At 44.6% G+C, this 20,872-nt stretch overlaps 1 protein-coding gene across 1 annotated transcript in view; it reads left to right on the top strand.

Moving 5' to 3' along the window:
* The window catches only part of LOC135028178 (S-adenosyl-L-methionine-dependent tRNA 4-demethylwyosine synthase TYW1-like), a 590,293-nt gene that overhangs the window by 238,153 nt on the left and 331,268 nt on the right, over nucleotides 1-20,872 (top strand). Inside the window, exon 9 of the mRNA XM_063953759.1 lies at nucleotides 7,095-7,147. Coding sequence (XP_063809829.1) covers nucleotides 7,095-7,147 — 53 coding nt within the window. The remainder of the gene's footprint in view (nucleotides 1-7,094; nucleotides 7,148-20,872) is intronic.

The raw sequence follows: 20,872 nt of genomic DNA, 5'->3' as shown, positions 1-20,872 counted from the left end.
AACAGTTAAAGGATCCTACCTTAATAAAGGCTAGAGAGAATGTTAAGATTGTTAATGGGGAACCTGTGGTACCAGGTGACAGGGTTACGTATCCCCACATGGCCATCTGTAATGAGCTCTTGTACCACATTGTCAAAAGGGGTGAGGATGTGGTGGAACAGCTGGTAGTTCCCCAGCCTTATCGGAGAACGGTACTAGATTTAGCTCATAGTCACGTTACCGCAGGACATTTAGGGGCAGAAAAAACCACTGAAAGAGTTTTACAAAGGTTCTTTTGGCCAGGGGTTTATAAAGAAGTGTCTGAATATTGTTCTTCCTGTCCTGAATGCCAGTATCATGCCCCTAGACCCCATTTCAGGAGACCACTAGTTCCCATGCCTATTATAGAGGTCCCGTTTGACAGAATAGCCATGGATCTCGTGGGGCCCTTGTTAAAGTCTGCTCGGGGCCATCAGTATATCCTGGTAATTATGGACTATGCCACTCGATATCCTGAGGCTGTCCCTTTACGCACTATCACAACCAAGGCGATAGCTAGGGAGCTGGTGCAGGTATTTAGTAGAGTGGGAATACCAAAAGAAATTTTGACTGACCAAGGTACTCCATTTATGTCAAGGATCATGAAAGAATTGTGCAAGTTATTTAAGGTCACTCACCTCAGGACGTCCATCTACCATCCCCAAACTGACGGGTTGGTGGAAAGGTTTAATAAAACATTAAAAAGTATGTTAAAAAAGGTTGTTGAGAGAGATGGGAAAAACTGGGATTGTTTGTTGCCCTACTTGTTAATGGCCATCAGAGAAGTTCCTCAGTCCTCTACGGGGTTTTCTCCATTTGATTTGTTGTATGGTAGACACCCCAGAGGGCTGTTGGATGTTGCCAAAGAGACGTGGGAAGGACAGCCCACTCCTTATAGAAGCGTTATTGAGCATGTAACACAAATGCAGGATAGGATTGCAGCCGTGGTACCTGTTGTCAGAGAGCACATGGAACAGGCCCAAAGTGCTCAACAGAGGGTCTATAACCGGAGTGCCAAGATACGGGAATTTGCTCCTGGAGATAGAGTTCTTGTTTTGGTACCCACTGTGGAAAGCAAATTCCTAGCTAAATGGCAGGGTCCATTTGAGATTAGGGAAAAAGTGAATGAGGTTAATTACAAAGTATACCAGCCGGGAAAGAGAAAACCCGAACAGATCTACCATGTTAACTTAATCAAACCCTGGAAAGATAGGTTGTCTCTGTCAGCGGAGCCTTGCCCTTCGGTGTCTTCACCCCGGTTGCTTCCCGCAGTGAAGGTGTCAGAGACATTATCAGCTGATCAGAACAATCAGGTTAAAGAATTTCTCATCCAAAATAGGGAGGTATTTTCAGAGCTGCCTGGCCGAACGACCATAATAAAACATGACATTGTCACAGAACCAGGGGTCAGGGTTCATTTAAAGCCATATAGGATTCCTGAAGCTCAGCGAGAAGCTATTTCTAAGGAAGTTAAAACCATGTTAGAACTTGGAGTCATAGAGGAGTCTAACAGTGAGTGGTCCAGTCCCATAGTGCTCATCCCGAAGCCTGACGGTAGCATATACGCTTCTGTAATGACTTTCGTAAGTTAAATGAGGTGTCCAAGTTTGACGCATACCCCATGCCCCGTGTGGATGAGCTTGTAGAAAGGCTGGGAACAGCCAGGTTTCTCACCACATTGGACCTGACCAAAGGTTACTGGCAAATACCTTTATCTGATAGCGCCAAAGAAAAAACAGCCTTTTCGGTTCCGGAGGGGCTGTACCAGTATAAGATGTTACCCTTTGGGTTGCATGGGGCTCCAGCAACCTTTCAACGGGCGATGGATAAAATTTTGAGGCCCCATAGAAAATATGCAGCTGCCTATTTGGATGATGTGGTAATTCACAGTACAGACTGGGGGTCACATTTGGTTAAAGTACAAGCAGTACTGGACTCAATCAGAGAGGCAGGGTTAACTGCTAACCCAAAGAAGTGCTGCCTCGCAATGGAGGAGGTCAAATACTTGGGCTTCACCATAGGCAGAGGTCTGATTAGGCCCCAATTGAATAAAGTTGATGCTATTCAAAACTGGCCTCGTCCAGTGAATAAAAAACAGTTAAGGGCTTTTTTGGGAATTACTGGGTACTATAGACGGTTTATTCCTAATTTTGCGACCACAGCGGTGCCGTTGTCAGACCTTACCAAAGGGAAGCAGTCAAATGTGGTGAAATGGAACCCTGATGCAGAAAAGGCGTTCCAAGCGTTAAAAGTGGCTTTGTGTTCACAACCGGTGTTGATAACACCAGATTTTTCAAAAGAATTTGTGGTACAGACAGATGCCTCAGAGGTAGGGATAGGTGCTGTGCTGTCCCAAACCAGAGATGGGGACGAACACCCTATCATTTATTTGAGTAGGAAACTCAATGAGCATGAAAAAAGGTATGCCATTGTGGAAAAGGAGGCTTTGGCCATTAAGTGGGCACTAGATACCTTGAGATATTACCTCTTGGGTAGACAATTCAGACTAGTGACAGACCATGCCCCTTTAAAATGGATGTATGTAAATAGAGGCAAGAATGCTCGTGTAACTAGATGGTTTCTAGCGTTGCAGGACTTTAAGTTTACTGTCGAACATAGACCGGGAACACAATTGGCCAACGCAGATGCATTGTCTCGCATCTTCTGTTTGGGGGCTACAAGTGTTCCGGCCCCTAGGTCGAAACAGGGGAGGGGGATATGTGACAAGAACACTGGGATAGTGTTTGAGGGCAGGTATATTTGTCCCAGGTTCTTGTCTTACATGTTTTAGAAAATGTTAACTTCTAGGAAAAATGCTTTTTGTTTTGTCTGAACCTTTTCAGTTTGCTGTAAAAGCTGGGTAAAGGCTCTGAGAGAGAGATAAGGCGAGTTCTAGACATTGGGCCCAGTTCGGGTCTTTGGCCTCACAGAGGGCTAATCAGGGTTTCAGCTGTGTAAGAGTGATATAGTGCTTCTAACCTGATTAGTATGGGCAGACTGCCTGGGAAGGCTGCAGGATCTGTGTGTGAGAGACACGCTTTCTGATGCAAGTAAGCTATACAGTATGTACTGAAGAACTCTGTGTTTTGTTTAGTGACAGTTAGGAACATCTTATGTTTAGTTAGTGCCGGACAGGCAAGGTATTTTTATTTTGGGGTTTGTTTTATTTTCTGTTTCAATAAAACTGGCCGGGGTCAGTTGTACCAGAAACTGGACTTGTGGTGTTCCTCAACTGCTGCGTGCTGCCATATTCCCCAGGAAAAGGCACCTTGCACCCCTACAGTGTTACAACTTATATATATATATATATATATATATATATATATATATATATATATATATGTGTGTGTGTGTGTGTGTGTGTGTGTGTGTGTGTGTGTGTGTGTGTATGTATATATATATATATATATATATATATATATATATATATATATATATATATATATAATCTACTATTTGTTTGAGGTAAGGTTAATTAAAGTTAGTATGTGTAACTACTGTTAGTAGATGGCACTTCAGCATGCAGGGTATATCAGATTGACAGTTTACCTGAAAATTGGAAATCGGATTATAGTCATTGTTCCGTTGTTGATGCCACTGCAAGCTCATTACTTTTACACTTTGAATCAACATCTAGCCATAATAGGCATTTGATACTCATCCAAATAAGTGTACCAACCCAGTAGTACAGAAATGCTTTGGCCGTAGAATCAAGGTCATAAGAGATGTGCCAGAAGCATAAACTCTGCAGCAATAACTGTATGGAAAAGTGTTTCAAAGTTAAGTGCCTATTCAGGTCTTACCTTGATGGGCTGTTCTTGGGGAAAATTGAAGTCTAGTCCTAAAACCGTGAACTATCATACCTGCCAAACTGATTTACGAATAATAAGTTTGAGTTAATAAATGTAATCTATTATTTTTGTTGTTAGTGTTGAAATTCAGGGATATATCTGTGTCTGTTCAGACTAGCTTGAACTAGCAAAAGGTCTTGGTTTTTTTATTTTATTTTTCTCTGCTGGTATTGATCTGGGAAAGTGTGAAAAAACTTCTGAAGTTACAGTTTGTGTCTTATCAGTAACTGTGGTGACAATTGATTAAAATGTGAAACAACACTGCAGCTTCAGTTAAATAAATGTAGTGTACATGGGGTAAAGAGCTCCTTAATCGGATAACAGAACCACTTCATCTCCAGGAACCAAGATTTCCATCTGTGTTCTGTGCTGTCTGCTGTAATTTTCTTTGTCACTATTAGTAACTATTTAAATAAAGAGGCACACTTGTAAATAATGTGTTGCTGTGCTATTCATTGCACACTTCACTTATTACCCACCCCTTCACATATTACTGTACCTGGGGAGGATCCCATACTGTTAAATACAGAAGATGAGTTTACTTTTTTTTTTTTTAATATAATTTTTCAAATTAACAAAAAATTGTTCTGACCAAAGAATCATACAGACATGCCTGCTTTTACTGATATGTTAGTTAACAAAGTGTACTTATGGTTGTTTATCGTGTAATTCCAGTAATCTGACAGAGTATTCATTAGCAATCCCTTGTAGAAGTGGCATCCTGTAACCTCGTACTGAAAGAGTTTGAAGTTATTTTTTTCACACCTTGCCTTGTGGACTATCTTTGTGTAAAATTGCATATTTTATATGCCCCTTCACCTTGGAGAGTGAATAAAATATCCCAGGTGCTAAGTGGTGCAAATTCAGAGGGTTCCCTCCCTTAGGGATAGCTTTGCAACTCCTCCGTGGCTTTCAATGTCCGTTAATGGCTACTTAAGAAAATTAGATTTTTGTATTTATATTAAATCCTTTTCTCATAATTCATTGAAGGACATTCAATACCATCCCTTTATCCTTTTTGTGCTATGTTCATAGTTACTTTTTACAGTTGTTTCTCTTGTTGTAGTCCCCTGCATTCTGTTCTCTACACCTGGCATGTAATTTTGTGGGTTTCTTAGACAAAACTGATGTTCCCAGGCATCCACCAGGGTATAAAGAGTGAAGAACCTGTGCTTTTTTTTCTGTTATATTTACCATGCCAGGGCTCACTGATCTGTACTCTACACCCCATGTGTTTCCATTGTTCTCCAGTGAACTGTGAATAAAGGGGACTTTAAAAAATTAAAATAAATTAAGACCTTTATAGATGGGCAGCACAATGGTTAGCATTACAGCCTCACAGCGCTGATTTTGTGAGTTTGATTCTGATCAGGGCAGTGTATGTGTGGAGTTTGTATGAACTTCTCATATTTGCCTGTATTTTCCGAGTGCCCCGGATTGTCCGTCACATTCCAAAAGGTAGGTCAATTTGTTTCTGACAAAATCAATCCTAATGTGTGCATTCATGTGTAAGGCAATATAGATTGCAAAGTTCACAGGGGCAGGGAATGAATAATTATAAAACGGGTGTGTATCAAAAGGTTGACAGTCATTCAGTCGACTACTATTGGTCGACACCTGAAATAGGTCAACATGGAAAAGGGTCGACATGAGTTAAAAAAAAAAAAAAGTAGTGGTGTTCTCTTCTTAAAGTAATCGGGAACACCAAATAGTGCACCGTGTCCCCTTGCATGGCGAGCGGGCAAGGTGCCTCACTCTGATACAGCTGCGCTCGGCACAGGTACTATTCCCAATCGTAGTCCATGTGGATCGTAAAGTATGAAAGTTCAAAAAATGGGGGAAAAAGTAAAAATACATTTTAAAAACTTATGTCGACCTAGTACATGTCAACCTAATGACTGTCGACCTAAGTGTGGTCGACCTAGAGACCGGATACCCTATTAAACGCGCTGCAGAATATGTAAGTGCTACACACGTTGTTTATTAATTTGAAAAGCACCATAGAGTTGCTCTGTGGCACTGGAGAGTGGGAAAAACGAGGCATTAAACGGAGACGTGCAAGGTAGATAAAGGCAGAAATGAAAGTAATGCCGGAGAGGGCCCTACCCATGAGAGTTTGCAGTCTCATTGGAAATGGGCACAGCTGTGACTAGAGTAGTGAGTGTGGCCTGGAGCAGAGTTTGGGGATTTTGTGAGTGTATACCAGTGGGATCCAGTGTGCTCTAAAAAAAAAAAAAAAGCAGCTCTGATGTCGGATACTTGGCTGATCAGCCCAGTAATTATATAGTACAGTATGTATGTCAGTACATTCGCCGATAAACCGCTTTAAATGCTTCTGCAGTAGTCAGATCAGTAGGTTGGAATCTGGTGTGCTGCACTTGCTATCTCGTTCCTGCTCTTCGATTCCATTAAAAAGTTGTGATTTCGACTGCCGACTTTTTGATTGCTGTTGGGATTTCAAACACCGGGATGTCGACTGTTGGGGACTAAACTGCATCCCTGCTCTATTGGATCAGGGCATTTATCGTATTGGAAGAATTTATCTGCCGTACCCAGAATAACTGGGTCTAAAGCTAGATATGCACTTTTAGGCACTGCTCTCTAGAGCTATATAAAACAATGGGGCAGATGTATGAAGCCTGGAGAAGGGATAAAGAAGTGATAAGTGGAAGGTGATAACGCACCAGCCAATCAGCTCCTAACTGTCATTTTTCAAACCCGGAATGATTAGCTGGTGCGTTATCACTTATCACTGCTTTATCACTTCTCCAGGTTTAATGCATCTGCCCCACTGTACTGTAAATTGTAATTAATGCATTCTAGTAAATACAGCTCATTATCTAGGTAACTTGCTAGCAGTCTTTCCTCTGTCCAGTTTAGTTTTTATTAAGTGGTAATTTGTTAATCATTCTGATATTTATTTATTTTATTGTTTTTAATTATAATTATGGTATCACATTCACATCCACAACAAAATGTGTTTTAGTGACTTGCCGTGGATCCCTTTTTATAATATCTGTTATGTTTATGTAGCTGCCAGCCACTGCCACATTAAATAATCACAGTGAATTGTATCACTTATAAATCCAAGAGCTCTGCAGATTTAATTCAGAGGAGAGATAAAAGTGCCAGGATAATTGATTGACCTTGCATGCCAGTAATAGCTGCTCAGTGTGGTTATCAGATGGATTACGATTTTGTTCTGAATTCTCCTCTGCTTTCCAGGTTACAGACTGATTGGAAGCCATTCAGGTGTTAAGCTTTGCCGCTGGACAAAGGTATTTAGCTTTGATTAACAATAATATGTAAAATATGTCTAATTTGCCAAATGGTACATCATTTAAATTTTATCCTTTTTTTTTTTTTTTTTTTTTTTGTTTCTTTTTATTCGCTGCATTGTTAAAATTATATTAATAACCTTGAAAAATGCGGAAAAATTTAGATTTCGTCTTTATGCCAAAAGTGAAGAGCAGTGTTAGGTGGAGGGGAATAAAAGTACCAAAACTGCTTTGGCCAAAAGATTCATCTATAGGCAATCTGCCAATAGAATTTGTTATTTCTTTATCAGCTTCAATAGGGATTCACAGTCCTTACATTGGTGTGTAGGTGGTAGGAGTCGACTGGGCACCACACAGTTAAACTTTTAGCTCCCAGGATACTACAGTTCTCCTTCTCCTCACATACCCCACCCCTGCCTAGGTAAGCCAGTTTTAGTGTTGTTGCTGGCAGAATCCGGAGCACCGTTCATAAAGCTGAAAGAAAAATATTTTTTGGTATTTAATTGTTTTTTTTTTACTAAGCATGAATGAGCGAGCAAGCAGTGGGAGTCTGTTTGGGCGCCAGGGCTGCCGACCCAATGTTCCCCCCGCTGGTGCCGCAACATCAGTGAGGCTGAGAGACTGACTATTCTGGCGGAGTTTCTTCCTGGTCGCCACGCTAGAACAGCATCCAGGGCCCTGGACTATAGCCGGAGAATGGGAGACAGGTAAAGCGGGCTCCCATTCGCGGGACCCACGATACATGCAGTCCAGTTCTCTGGTCCCTGGGAGATCCTGGCTGTGGCTATAGGTTACACTAGACCACCAGAGCATATTTATATACCTGCGCTGGGGATAATGGAGGCCAGGGTACCTGGTGGATGATTTAAGTTAGGAGAGGTAAGCACTCTACCAGCAGCCCCTCCCCCAGCCCAGAGCCAGATTCCAGAGCTGGGTTTCTTGTCTGACTACATTTCTATCTGTCAGTTTTATCTATCCCTATAAATGTTATTTTCAAAAAGACCCGAGTACAGGTGTTCAGGACTGTGGTACTACACAATTGCTTTGTGTTTTGTGAAGGTGGTCACATTTGCAATTGCTAATGCTGTACTTTGTGTGTGCCAGCTACAATGTCTTCCAATTGCAAAGTTAACAAGGAAGATAATGCACCTATGCTGCTTTCATATAAGGTCTGTGCAGTAGCATTATCTCCACAGAACCTTGTACAGGACTGCTTGTGTGTTAAATGCTATGTGCCAAACCCACAACAGCTGCTTTATCCAGCCCCTGTGCAGGAACCACCCTGGGTGGCTTCTTTTGCATAGTTGTTAACGCGCATAGCAGACCAATTGGCACCTCCTGCTTTGCCGCCTAATATGGGATTACTGCAGCAACTACCTCATGCATTGCAGGCCCCGGGGTATCCTCCACAGATGAACCCATTTATATTTCTCTTTTGTCCTAGAGGATACTGGGGTCCACATTAGTACCATGGGGTATAGACTGTTCCACTAGGAGCCATGGGCACTTTTAGAAATCAATAGTGTGGGCTGGCTCTGCCCTCTATGCCCATCCTACCAGACTCAGTTTATAAAATGTGCCCGGAGGAGCCGGTCACGCTTTGGAGAGCTTCGGAAGAGTTTTCTACTTTTATTTTAAATGTTTGTTATTTTCAGTCAGGGCTGTTTGGCACCAGCCTGACTGCTTCGTGGGATTTAGGGGGGAGAACGGCCCAACTTCCTTAGATTTAATGGTTCCCTTTCTCTGCTTACAGGACACTGAGCTCCTGAGAGAGCCATTCGCAAGCCACACCACTGTGCAGCGTATCCTCCCGCAGCACGCCGCCACCCCCTAACAGAGCCAGAAGATGAAGAGTGGTGAGAACAACACCAGTGTCCCAGTTAGCAGTGCACAGGCGGGAATGGCGGCACAAGGGCTGGAGCACAGCTCTAACTGCAGGCTGCACTTCAGGGGGCTCAGACAGACACACGCTGGCGGTGATTTGGGAGTGCTTTTCTGTCGTCCTCCGTTTCTGATCTTCTATCAAGATCAAGGTGGATCACCTTCCTAAGGTGATGTCCAAGTTTCATCTATGGGCCTAATTTAGCATGGAACACATTAACTATGCACTCGCATACTGAAGCCCTTCTGGAGTGTGCGCACGCACATAAGCCGCACTGAGCGTGCGCACACAATGATATGTGGCGACATCTCACATACGTGAATGCCTCTGCCTGCTTTACAGGCAGAGCTGTCCATGGGGCAGGAGGGGACGTCTCCCTGCGTGCTGGGTGTCAAGGAGATTGTCTTTCCTGGGGATGATCCTCAACACAGAAGTGCAGAGGGTATTTCTACCAGTGGAAAAAGCGTTGGTGATCCAAACTATGGTCAGGGATGTCTTGAAGCCTACCCGGGTATCGGTTCATCAGTGCATTCACCTTCTGGGGAAGATGGTTGCCTCCTACGAGGCTCTTCAATACGGAAGATTTCAACTGGATCTTCTGGACAAGTGGCCGGGATCTCATCTGCACATGCACCAGAGGATACGTCTGTCGCCAAAAGCCAAATTTCACTTCTGTGGCAGCTACAATTGCTTCACCTTCTCGAGGGCTGCAGGTTCGGGATTCAGAACTGGATCCTTCTAACCATGGATGCAAGTCTCATAAATTGGGGCGTAGTCACCCAAGGGGAGATCTTCCAAGGAAGGTGGTCAAGTCTGGAATCCATTATTCCAATCAACATTCTGGAACTAAGAGCCGAGTACAACGGTCTCCTACAAGCGGCACATCTTCTGCAATATCGGGCCATTCAGGTGCAGTCGGACAATGTAATGACGGTGGCCTACATAAACCGACAGGGCGGAACAAAGAGCAAAGCTGCAATATCAGAGGTAAAAAGACTCATCCTCTGGGAAGAAAGGCACGCGTTGGCGCTGTCCGCAATCTTAATTCCGGGAGTGGACAACTGGGAAGCAGACTTCCTCAGCATACACGATCCAGGAGAGTGGGGCCTCCATCCGCAGGTGTTCACGGAGGTGACAAATCTTTGGGGTGTACGCCAAATAGACATGATGGCCTCCCATCTCAACAAGAAGCTTCAGAGGTACTGTTCCTGGTCAAGAGACCCGCAAGCAGTGTCGCGGGATGCCCTGCTGACTCCGTGGGTGTTCCAGTCAGTGTATGTGTTTCCTCCACTTCCACTCATTCCAAGGATTCTAAAACTCCTAAAGAGAACAAGGGTTCAGGCAATCCTCATTGCTCCGGACTGACCAAGAAGGGCTTGGTACGCGGATCTTCTGGATCTACTGCTGGAAGATCCGAGGCCTCTTCCTCTTCGGGAGGACTTGCTGCAACAGTGGCCATTCGCTTATCAAGACTTACCATGGCTACGTTTGACGGCATGGCGATTGAACGCCAGATATTAGCTTGGAAAGGGCATTCCGAACAAGGTTATTACTACCCTGATACAGGCTAGGAAAGGAGTAACGTTTAAACATTACCATCACATTTAGAAAAAGTATGTATCTTTTTGTGAATCTAAGAAGTTTCCTATGGTGGAGTTTCAACTGGGACAGTTTCTCCTCTTCCTGCAAGCAGGTGTGGATATGGGCCTGAGTTTGGGATCCATAAAAGTCCAGATTTCGACCTTATCCATTTTCTTCCAGAAACAACTGGCTTCCTTCCCTGAGGTTCAGACTTTCTTGAAAGGGGTTCTGCACATCCAGCCTCCCTTTGTGCCGCCTACGGCACCCTGGGATCTTAACGTGGTGTTACAGTTCCTCCAATCGGACTGGTTCGAGCCTCTACAGGAGGTTGAGGTCAAGTTTCTCACGTGGAAGGCTGTCACTTTGTTGGCCTTCGCTTCTGCTAGACGTGTGTCAGAGTTGGGGGCTTTGTCTTGTAAAAGCCCCTACTTGATCTTCCATGAAGATAGAGCTGAGCTCTGGACACGTCAGAAATTCCTTTCAAAGGTTGTTTCAGCCTTTCTTATCAATCAACCTATTGTGGTGCCACTGGCTACTGACTCCTCAATTCCGTCGAAGTCCTTAGATGTTGTAAGGGCTCTGAAAATCTATGTGAAGAGGACTGCTCGTCACAGAAAATCGGACTCTGTTTGTCCTGTATGATCCCAAGAAAATTGGGTGTCCTGCGTCTAAGCAGACGATCTCTCGCTGGATCAGGGTCACTATCCAGCATGCATATTCTACAGCAGGATTGCCGTGTCCTAAATCTGTTAAGGCCCACTCTACTTGTAAGGTGGGTTCTTCCTAGGCGGCTGACCGGGGTGTCTCGGCTTTACAGCTATGCCGAGCGGCTACTTGGTCAGGGTCCAACACATTTGCTAAGTTCTACAAGTTCGATACTTTGGCATCTGAGGACATAAAGTTTGGTCAATCAGTTTTCTCGTAGTCTCGTAAGGACTACGAGAAAAGGATTTACCGGTAGGTAATTAAAATCCTATTTTCTTTTTCATCCACTAGGGGTCACTGGAGTACTCTTGGGATATGGACGGCTACCACAGGAAGAAGGCACTGAATAAATTAATTTTGAAACTACACCTTCCCTCCATATCCCTGAGTACCTCAGTGTTTTTTCTGTGCTCGACCGTTAGAAGGCTTGTGGAGTTTGTCCACATTTCATTGGAATTTTTTCTAAGTTTTTTCTTTTTTCAACGATTTACCACATCCTTTCCCCCCTTCCAATAGGCGTGGGTCCGGGATAGTGAAGGCTGCTTTAGCAGCTGTGGGTGTCGGACCTCTCTAAAAAGAGCTCCCTCACTACCACATGCAGGACTAAAACCTGCAGTAAAGGCTGGACGAAACTTACAGAGAAGCCCCGTCATAGCCCTCACCACAGGGTCCAGGTATGTTGAACGGGCGGTCAGCTCACGCTGCCGCCCCACTGTGTGGGTTACTGTGTGTGTGTGTGTCCGCCCGCCGCTGCCTTCAGCCGGCCGCCGCCGCTTCCAGCGCCGCTGTTTAGGCTGTCTCCCCCACCGCTCTGAGCCGCGTCGGCCACATGGTTTTATGCATAGGCCGCTCCACGGCTCTATACAGCACGCTCCCCGGCCCTCGATGCCGCTTCGGGTACACGGAGCACGGGGGGGCACACAAATGAGAGTCAAAAGGCAGGCTCCATAGCCTAGTGAGTAACTTTGCTGCCACAGTGAGGTTCTCTGCACACAGAAATGTCAGGGTCACTGGATAAAAGCTCATGATTCAACTCTTATTGATAAAGGGAATACAGCAGCGCTGCATATGTATTACAATAGGCTATGAAGTCTTTGATGTAAATAAATTCTCCAGTTTTTAAAAGGATCATCGCACTATATTCTCTTTTATTGTTTGTGTCTTAACCTCAAAAACACGGCTATGTGGAGGTAGTCACATTTCTTTAGATTCTCAACATCATCTGGATCATTATCCTGGGCTAATGACGATACTGTAACTGCTGTGTGCCTAATGGAAATATATGAGACGTGCTGATTTAATCATAACCGTTTGTAAGTGCATTCGATTGATGAGAATCTTTGATTAAAAAAGGTTTCACTGCACTATCTTTCTCTTTTATGTGTTCACCCTAACACACATTTTTGTGTGGAGGAGGTTGCATTGTTTTTTCAGGTTCCAGTGGAGACCGTATAACTAAAGAAAAAGTGAAATAAAAATAACAAGGTTGTGCTCCTCTGAAAAAAATCCTCAGGGTGATTATCAATCTAATATTTTTTTCACTTTAAGGGTGCATTTATATATATTTTTTTCCCTTTTGAGCGCTACAGATATGTGTATATATTTTTCTTTCATGTATATATTCTAGTGTCTTTGGATGTACACTTTAATACACTAATCTTTTGCTGCATCTGGGGATTAATTGCGCACTAAGTTTCTCACTCCTTTTTTTCAAATATGAAGTCTTTGTTAAAACAGGATACAAGTTATATGTGCAGGTTTGAGTGCAACATAAGCTGTTTATTAAATCTGCCTACATAATTCTAAGTCGGCACTTTGTGTTATACTGTGAGCATGGGGACATATTAACCATGCTTCTTGTTGTTTTTCCTGTTGTGTTTCCAGAATTTCCTGTGTTACATCTCTCCTCCATTGAAGGCGCAGGGGTGTTAAGGGGAATTTGGGATCAGGCATATTGCTGGCGTGCACTGCACTTGGCCAGATATATATTTATAGAGACACCTTAGTGCTATTTACTGAGTTGCGCAAGTTGTCTGTCTTTGTATTTTTTGTATTGTCTGTCAGCAATTACTAATAAGCAGTTTCCCTGCCATATCTAAAACATGGATATACACTCACTTCTCTTACTATTATTTATAATGATATTATCCTAAAGACTGCAAATCTGAATCATGGCCGTGGCAGCCAAATACTGGCTTTGTTCACTGTTGTAAGTAAGATAGGTTATAACAATTGGTCAGCACATGGTGCTTATAAAACAGTATCTGTGGAGCACTGCAAGCATTGTGAGTTCAGGTCTCACCTGCAGCAGCTTTGGCTTGATTCACTTGGCCACACCACACTGGATACGCCCAATCTCATCTGATTTTGGAAGCTAAGCAGTGTTGGGCCTGATTAGCCACCTGGGAGTACAAGGTGCTGTAGGTATTTTTTAATCTACAGCCACACCACACTGGATACGCCCAAACTCATCTGATTTTGGAAGCTAAGCAGTATTGCATATTGTATGCCATCTGGGGGAGACTGGTGATCCATCTAGAATGCATACTAATGCATGCTAGTTTAAAAAAAAAAAGATACATTCTGGTTAGCTCAGTTTGGGCTTACACTATCAATATAAACCTACCATAGGTTTTACAGTCATGATAGCTCTCCAGAGCCCGCTCCCAAGAGCGCGCTCCCGGCGCCGGCCACTAGATAGGGCCCATTAACTAAGCTGTGGTTAAGCAGCAGTCATCTCAGGTTTTAAGCCTGTGTGAGGTCGCATTTAGTTTCAGACTTCTAAAAATTATTATACCTCTGTATCAGGATGTATCTGGATATATGTATATGGGTATATAATATATATGTGTATGTATGCATATATGGAATATATATATTTATTAAGGTCTGAGTATGTGTGAATATACATTGTTGTATGTATGTGTAGATATATTTTTATATATATATATATATATATATATATAATATGCTGACATTAAAAATCTATTTTGCAGTAATCAAGACTAATTGGTCAGCACACAGTGCTTATAAAACAGTATCTGTTGAACACTGCAAACATGGTGAGTTCAGGCCTCACCTGCAGCAGCTTTGCGTATTGTTTTTTTGCAGGTGGCTCTGTAGCCAAGTGGTTAGGCTTCTCGGCCACAGTGAACATTGTGATTGTATGGACACTGGTTCAGATCCTAATTTAACAGGTGTTTAAAAAAAAAAAAAAAAAACATGGTAGGACACCATTTTTTAACGTTACTTCCTGGTTCTTTCCCGGAGGTTGTTCCCATACAACACTTAGCCTCTGGAGGAGCGGGGTGTTAGGAGTTTAATTTATTAATTGTTTTTGTACAGCATGACTCTACAGGAAGATTCACTATTGCTGGTAACCACATGCACGGTAATGCAGGTTTATACACACGTTACTTCCGTGGTGTACTTACTGGTTGGGGTACATGATCACTAAGTCTAATGCATAGTCAAACAAGCAGCTTCGCTGCAAAGTCGGTCACACAGTGTGTCGGACAAATACGAATCTGGGCCAGTGGCGCAATGTATAACGCATCTGACTACGGATAACAAGATTGTAGGTTCGTCTCCTACCTGGCTCGTTTAAGTTGCCGTGATCGTATAGTGCAGGCCTGGCCAACCTGTGGCTCTCCAGCTGTTGTAAAACTACAAGTCCCATCATGCTTTGCCACCGTTTTGCTATTAGGGAATGCTAAAACTGTGGCAGGGCATGCAGGGATGTGTAGTTTCACAACATCTGGAGAGCCACAGGTTGGCCAGGCCTGGTATAGTGGTTAGTACTCTACGTAAAAACTGCACAGACAGACCCTTACCGGTCCTCTTTGGGGGGAATGCGGGGGCATGTACTGCCTGGGGAAATTTTTTTTTTTTTTTTTTTACTGTTTCAGTTAGATTGTTGCGGTTGATTTGCCGCCAGCCCTCATAGCACCAGGCCAGTACGTCAGGTTCTCAGCGAAGGCTGAACTATTTTCAATGAGAGACAATTGCAATTATTGGGCGTTTAACTACCTATCGGAGTGTACCCTACACAGCAGTAGGGCTGTAGTGGCAGGACACTCCAGTTCAGGTTTGCCCTAAATAAAGACCACCTTACACTTCTTGCTGCCTACAGCTTCTTTGGACGTTGGCAGTTGGTTCTTGCGTTTTCAGCTTCGCTAGTGGCGCATAACGTCCACTTTGGCTACGTTCCTAACAGGCGGAGTCGGATTCCAAACGAGATAGATCGCAGACCAAGTGGGGGGGGGGGGGGGAAATCTGATTTCCTACCATGGTCTACGCGAATTCCTGAATGATTCCGTCTCAATGACTTCAATTCCTAGGTATGATTCTCGATATGGTAAATCAAAGAATTCACCTACCCAAACAGAAAGTACAGGTCATTCGTCATCTGGTACAATTAGTGCTCAAGCCACGCACAGTCTCGGTTCATTTGTGCATTCGCCTATTAGACACAATGGTGGCGGCTTTCGAAGCGCTTCAGTTCGGAAGACTTCACTCACGTCCTTTTCAATGGGATGTGCTCGCACAGGGGTCGGGCTCGCATCTGCAGATTTACCGCAGGGTGAGGTTGTCTCCAAGGGCCAGAGTGTCTCTTCTCTGGTGGCTCAAAGTACAGAATCTAACCGCAGGGAAACGGTTCGGCGCCTGGAATTGGATAATTCTCACGGTGGACGCAAGTCTCAGAGGTTGGGGAGCTGTAGTTCAAAATTATCAGCTCCAGGGTCTCTGGGCGGATCACGAAAGATTGCGGTCTATAAATGTCCTGGAACTCCGGGCAATTTACAATGCGCTACGACAAGCAGTGCACAGGCTGCAGGCTCAGGCTGTTCAGGTGCAGTCAGACAATGCGACGGCGGTCGCATATATCAACAAACAAGGAGGAACGAAAAGCCGTATGGAAATGCGGGAAGTAGCTTGATTCCTCTATTGGGCCGAGTATCACCAAATGATATTGTCGGCAGTAGTCATTCCGGGAGTGGACAACTGGGAGGCGGATTATCTCAGCCGTCGGAATTTTCATCCAGGAGAATGGGCATTAAATACAGAAGTGTTTCACATGCTGGTCCAGAAGTGGAGTTACCCGCAGGTAGACCTGATGGCATCTCACCACAATCATCAAACGCCCCAGGTCGTGTCCAGAACGAGAGATCCAAAGGAAGTGGCGGTGGATGCTCACAATCACGTGGCCATACAGTCTCGTGTATCTGTTTCCACCGTTTCCGCTGCTCCCTCTGTGGCTAAAACGGATCAAAGGAGAGTCCGTCACAGTTATACTAGTGGCGTTTCTTTGGTCTCGGAGAGCTTGGTTCTCGGATCTCCGCGGTCTACTCGCAGTCGGTCTTTGGCCGCTCCCACTACGTTCGGACCTGTTACAGCAGGGTCCGTTCCTTTACCCCGATTTAGCGCGGCCGCGTTTGACGGGGTGGCTGTTGAGACAGCCCTCTTAAGAAGAGAGGGCATTCCAGAATCTGTTATACCAACCATGTTACGAGCTAGGAAGCCGGTTACGGCAGCTCATTATTACAGAATTTGGCGTGCCTATGTAGGTTGGTGTGAAGCTCGGAAGTTTCCGACATCCTCTTTTAGGTTATCCCGTCTTTTGTTATTTCTACAGATGGGGTTAGATGGAGGTCTGAGTTTATCCACACTAAAAGTGCAGATATCGGCGTTGTCAATTTATTTTCATAGTAGATTGGCCCTATTGCCGTCGGTTCACACCTTTATGCAGGGTGTCCTCAGAGTTCAGCCTCCATTTACTCCACCTACTGCGCCATGGGACTTGAATCTGGCTTTTAGATTTCTTACAGTCTTTTTATTTTGAACCCTTACAACAAGTGGATATTAAATTTCTCACTTGGGAAAACAATTTTTCTTTTAGCCTTAGCGTCAGCAAGGCGTGTTTCAGATTTGGGTGCTTTGTCGTGCAAGCCACCGTATTTAGGGTTTCATGATGACAGAGCGGAACTTCGGACGAATTCCACTTTTCTACCAAAGGTAGTGTCATCTTTGCACATCAATCAACCAATAGTAGTTCCTGTGTTAACAGGAGACTCTGGTAGGTTGGATGTGGTACGCGCATTACGCATTTATGTATCCCGAACGTCGACAGTTCGTAAGACGGATACGTTGTTTGCTCTCTATGATGCTGCCAAGATGGGTTGGCCAGCTTCTAGGCAGACCTTATCCAGTTGGATTAAACTGACCATACGTCAGGCTTACCTTCATGCTAGGTTACAGCCGCCTACATCAGTAACAGCTCATTCCACACGTGCTGTGGGAACGTCATGGGCAGCGAGTCGTGGAGCTTCTACGACACAGCTTTACCGGGCGGCTACATGGTCTTCGGTGCACACGTTTGTGCGCTTTGACAAGTTTGATACGTTTGCGGCATCAGCATCTAGCTTTGGCCGCCTAGTGTTACAGGTGCCAAACAGCTCTCCCGCCCACGGGGGAAACTTTGGTACGTCCCAAGAGTACTCCAGTGACCCCTAGTGGATGAAAAAGAAAATAGGATTTTGGTACTTACCAGGTAAATCCTTTTTTTTGAATCCATAGGGGGCACTGGACACCCACCCAGAGCAGTTTACCTGGTTTGGGGTAGGTTCAGTAGATCTTATGGTAACACATTTTCACCGACTGGTTCAGATTAACAAGTTCTAATCGGTTATGGTGTCAACTGTTTAGTTGTCAGTAATGTTGTGTCAACTTTATTGTTGTCGGTTATGTTATATGTAATTCTCCATTGTCAACCTCTCTATCGCTCCTGTTCGGCTCAGTAAAAAACACTGAGGTACTCAGGGATATGGAGGGGAGGTGTAGTTTCAAAATTAATTTATTCAGTGCCTTCTTCCTGTGGAAGCCGTCCATATCCCAAGAGTACTCCAGTGCCCCCTATGGATTCAAAGAAAAGGATTTACCTGGTAAGTACCAAAATCCTATTTTTTCTTACGTCCCAGAGGATACTGGGGTCCACATTAGTACCATGGGGTATAGACTGGTCCACTAGGAGCCATGGGCACTTTAGGAAATAAATAGTGTGCACTGGCTCCTCTCTCTATGCCCCTCCTACAAGACTCAGTTTAGAAAATGTGCCCGGAACAGCCGATCACGCTTGGAAAGCTCCTGAAGAGTTTTATTTTCTATTTTATTAACTCCCTAGAGTTAATGGTCCCTAAGCTCGGGAGGGTCCTATTCGCAAGCCCCACCACGGTGAGTGTACTGACCCGCAGCACGCCGCCACCCCTAACAGAGCCAGAAGAGTGGTGAGTAGGTCGCTGGCGGTAATGGCGGCATCCGGGTAGGAGCGCAGTACTGCATGCACGCTGCGCTCCAGGCTTCAAGGGCACTGTGTGACCGCTGTGAGGGGCGGCTATAGCCAATGTTATTATCCACTACAGGCACATATTACCGGGGTTTTAACCCAACTGTAACCCTTATTCTTTCACCTCTGCCAGTATAAAAAGCGGGAAGGCTGCGTGCCATTAAGGGGGCGGAGCTTCACTATTAGCGGATCCAGCAGCTCACCAGCACCATTTTCCTTTCTGCAGCTTATAACAGGCAGTCTGACGGGAAAGCGCAGCTCCTCCACACAGACTCCAGAGCACCTCAGCGGCTCATTGCAAAGGGGGGGGGAGCAATACTCTAGGTGTACTGAACCCTATTAAGGGTACTCGGTTTACGACCCAGCTACTGTAAGTCTATACTTTAGCTCTAGGGGCGTTGTGTGGCTGGCTCCAATACTCTGTATCTCCCTAGAAGGGCTCTTTGTGGGTTAACTGTGCTTTTAACCTATTCCTTTCTGTGTGTTCTTTTACATTATTATGTCAAAGGAGTGTGTATCATGCACTGCAGAGTGCTTTTCTCAGTCTGGGAGATCTCTACAGTGTACTCAGGATAGTACACATTCTCAGGCTAGTGGATCTGAACCTATATGGTTAGATTCATTAAAGGGGATGATTTCAAATATTTCAAACAAATTGTTACAAAATGAAAAGGAGACGCAATATGTAAGGCAATCTGTAGATGACCTGATGAATAGAGATTCAGTGGTCATCCTGGTGTCTCAGACCCCTGCTATCTGTCCACAGAAGCGTACTCTGGCCCAAATCATGCAGGCTGGTACCGATGATGATGTATCAGACCCGGGGGAGGGGGATGCAGCTTTAGCACCGGGAATACAGGCCCTGATTGAAGCTATTAGAGAGGTTTTACACATTCCTGACAAGGTGTCAGAGGATGAGGAGGAATCCTTTTTTTAATGTGAAAAAGAAATCCTCAGCTACTTTTCCTGCTTGTAAGGAATTAAATTCCCTTTTTGAAGCAACTTGGATTAATCCTAACAGGAAGTTTCAGGTTCCAACAAGGTTAATCCTTTCCGTTCCCTCAGGATGACAGGAAAAAATGGGAAAACCCACTGATAGTGGACGCTTCGGGTTCCAGCCTGCCACGTAAGATAGTTTTACCTGTTCCTGGGCAGCTTCGTCGAAGGATGCTGCAGAACCCAAGATTGATACCACTCTCAAGTCTCTGTACACAGCGGCGGCGGTGGCCCAAAGACCCACTATAGCTTGTGCATGGATCATTAGGGCCATTGCAAAATGGTCTGGTAATCTAATTGACAAATTAGATTCCTTATCCTTATTAGGGGGGAGACTATTTTACTCCTACAGCATATACAGGATTCTGCTACATTTTTGGTGGAGGCCATAAAGAAGATTGGATTGCCCAACGCACGCACCACTGCCATGGCAGTGTCAGCACACAGGGGCTTGTGGCTACGCTAGTGGACTGCGGATGTGGATTCTAAGAAAGGCGTGGAAAGCCTTCCTTTCACAGGTGAAGACCTTTTTGGAGATGAACTGGATACGTGGATATCCAAGGCTAAGGCAGGTAAGTCTACATGCCTTGCTTCCACAACACCCCCGGCTAGAAAATTTTATTCTGCACCTACTTTGTAGTCCTTTCGGACAGGGAAATTTTAAAGGTAATGCCAAGGGTTCTTATACTGCCTTCAAAGGCAATAGAGGTAAGCCCAGAAAGCCTGCAAATGCAGTCTCAAAGGATCAGACCTCAGGTTCTGCTTCCGCAAAGCCTTCAGCATGACGGTGGACAGCACTGCCTGGTCAACAGGCAGGTGGGAGCCCGGTTACAATATTTCAGTCATGTATGGACCACATCATGCCTGGATCCATGGGTAAAAGATCTTATCGTCCAGGGCTACAGACTGGAGTTTCAGGAAATCCCACCTCACAAATTCTTGAAATCCGGCTTACCAGCTTCACCGGAAGCAAGTATGACCTTACAAAAGCAATTCAAAAACTGGTACAGACTCTGGTCATATTTCCAGTTCCTCTTCATCTACAAAACAAGGGTTTATATTCCAACCTGTTTGTGGTACCGAAACCGGACAGTTCGGTGAGGCCCATTTTAAACCTCAAGTCACTGAACCCGTATTTACGGGTGTTCAAATTCAAGATGGAGTCGCTGATAGCGGTGATATCAGGTCTGGAGGAGGGAGAATTCCTGGTGTCTCTGGA

The sequence above is a fragment of the Pseudophryne corroboree genome, chromosome 2 (genome assembly GCF_028390025.1).
Source record: "Pseudophryne corroboree isolate aPseCor3 chromosome 2, aPseCor3.hap2, whole genome shotgun sequence".
In the NCBI taxonomy this organism is placed as follows: Eukaryota; Metazoa; Chordata; class Amphibia; order Anura; family Myobatrachidae; genus Pseudophryne; species Pseudophryne corroboree.
This window is presented reverse-complemented; position numbering and strand designations above follow the sequence as displayed.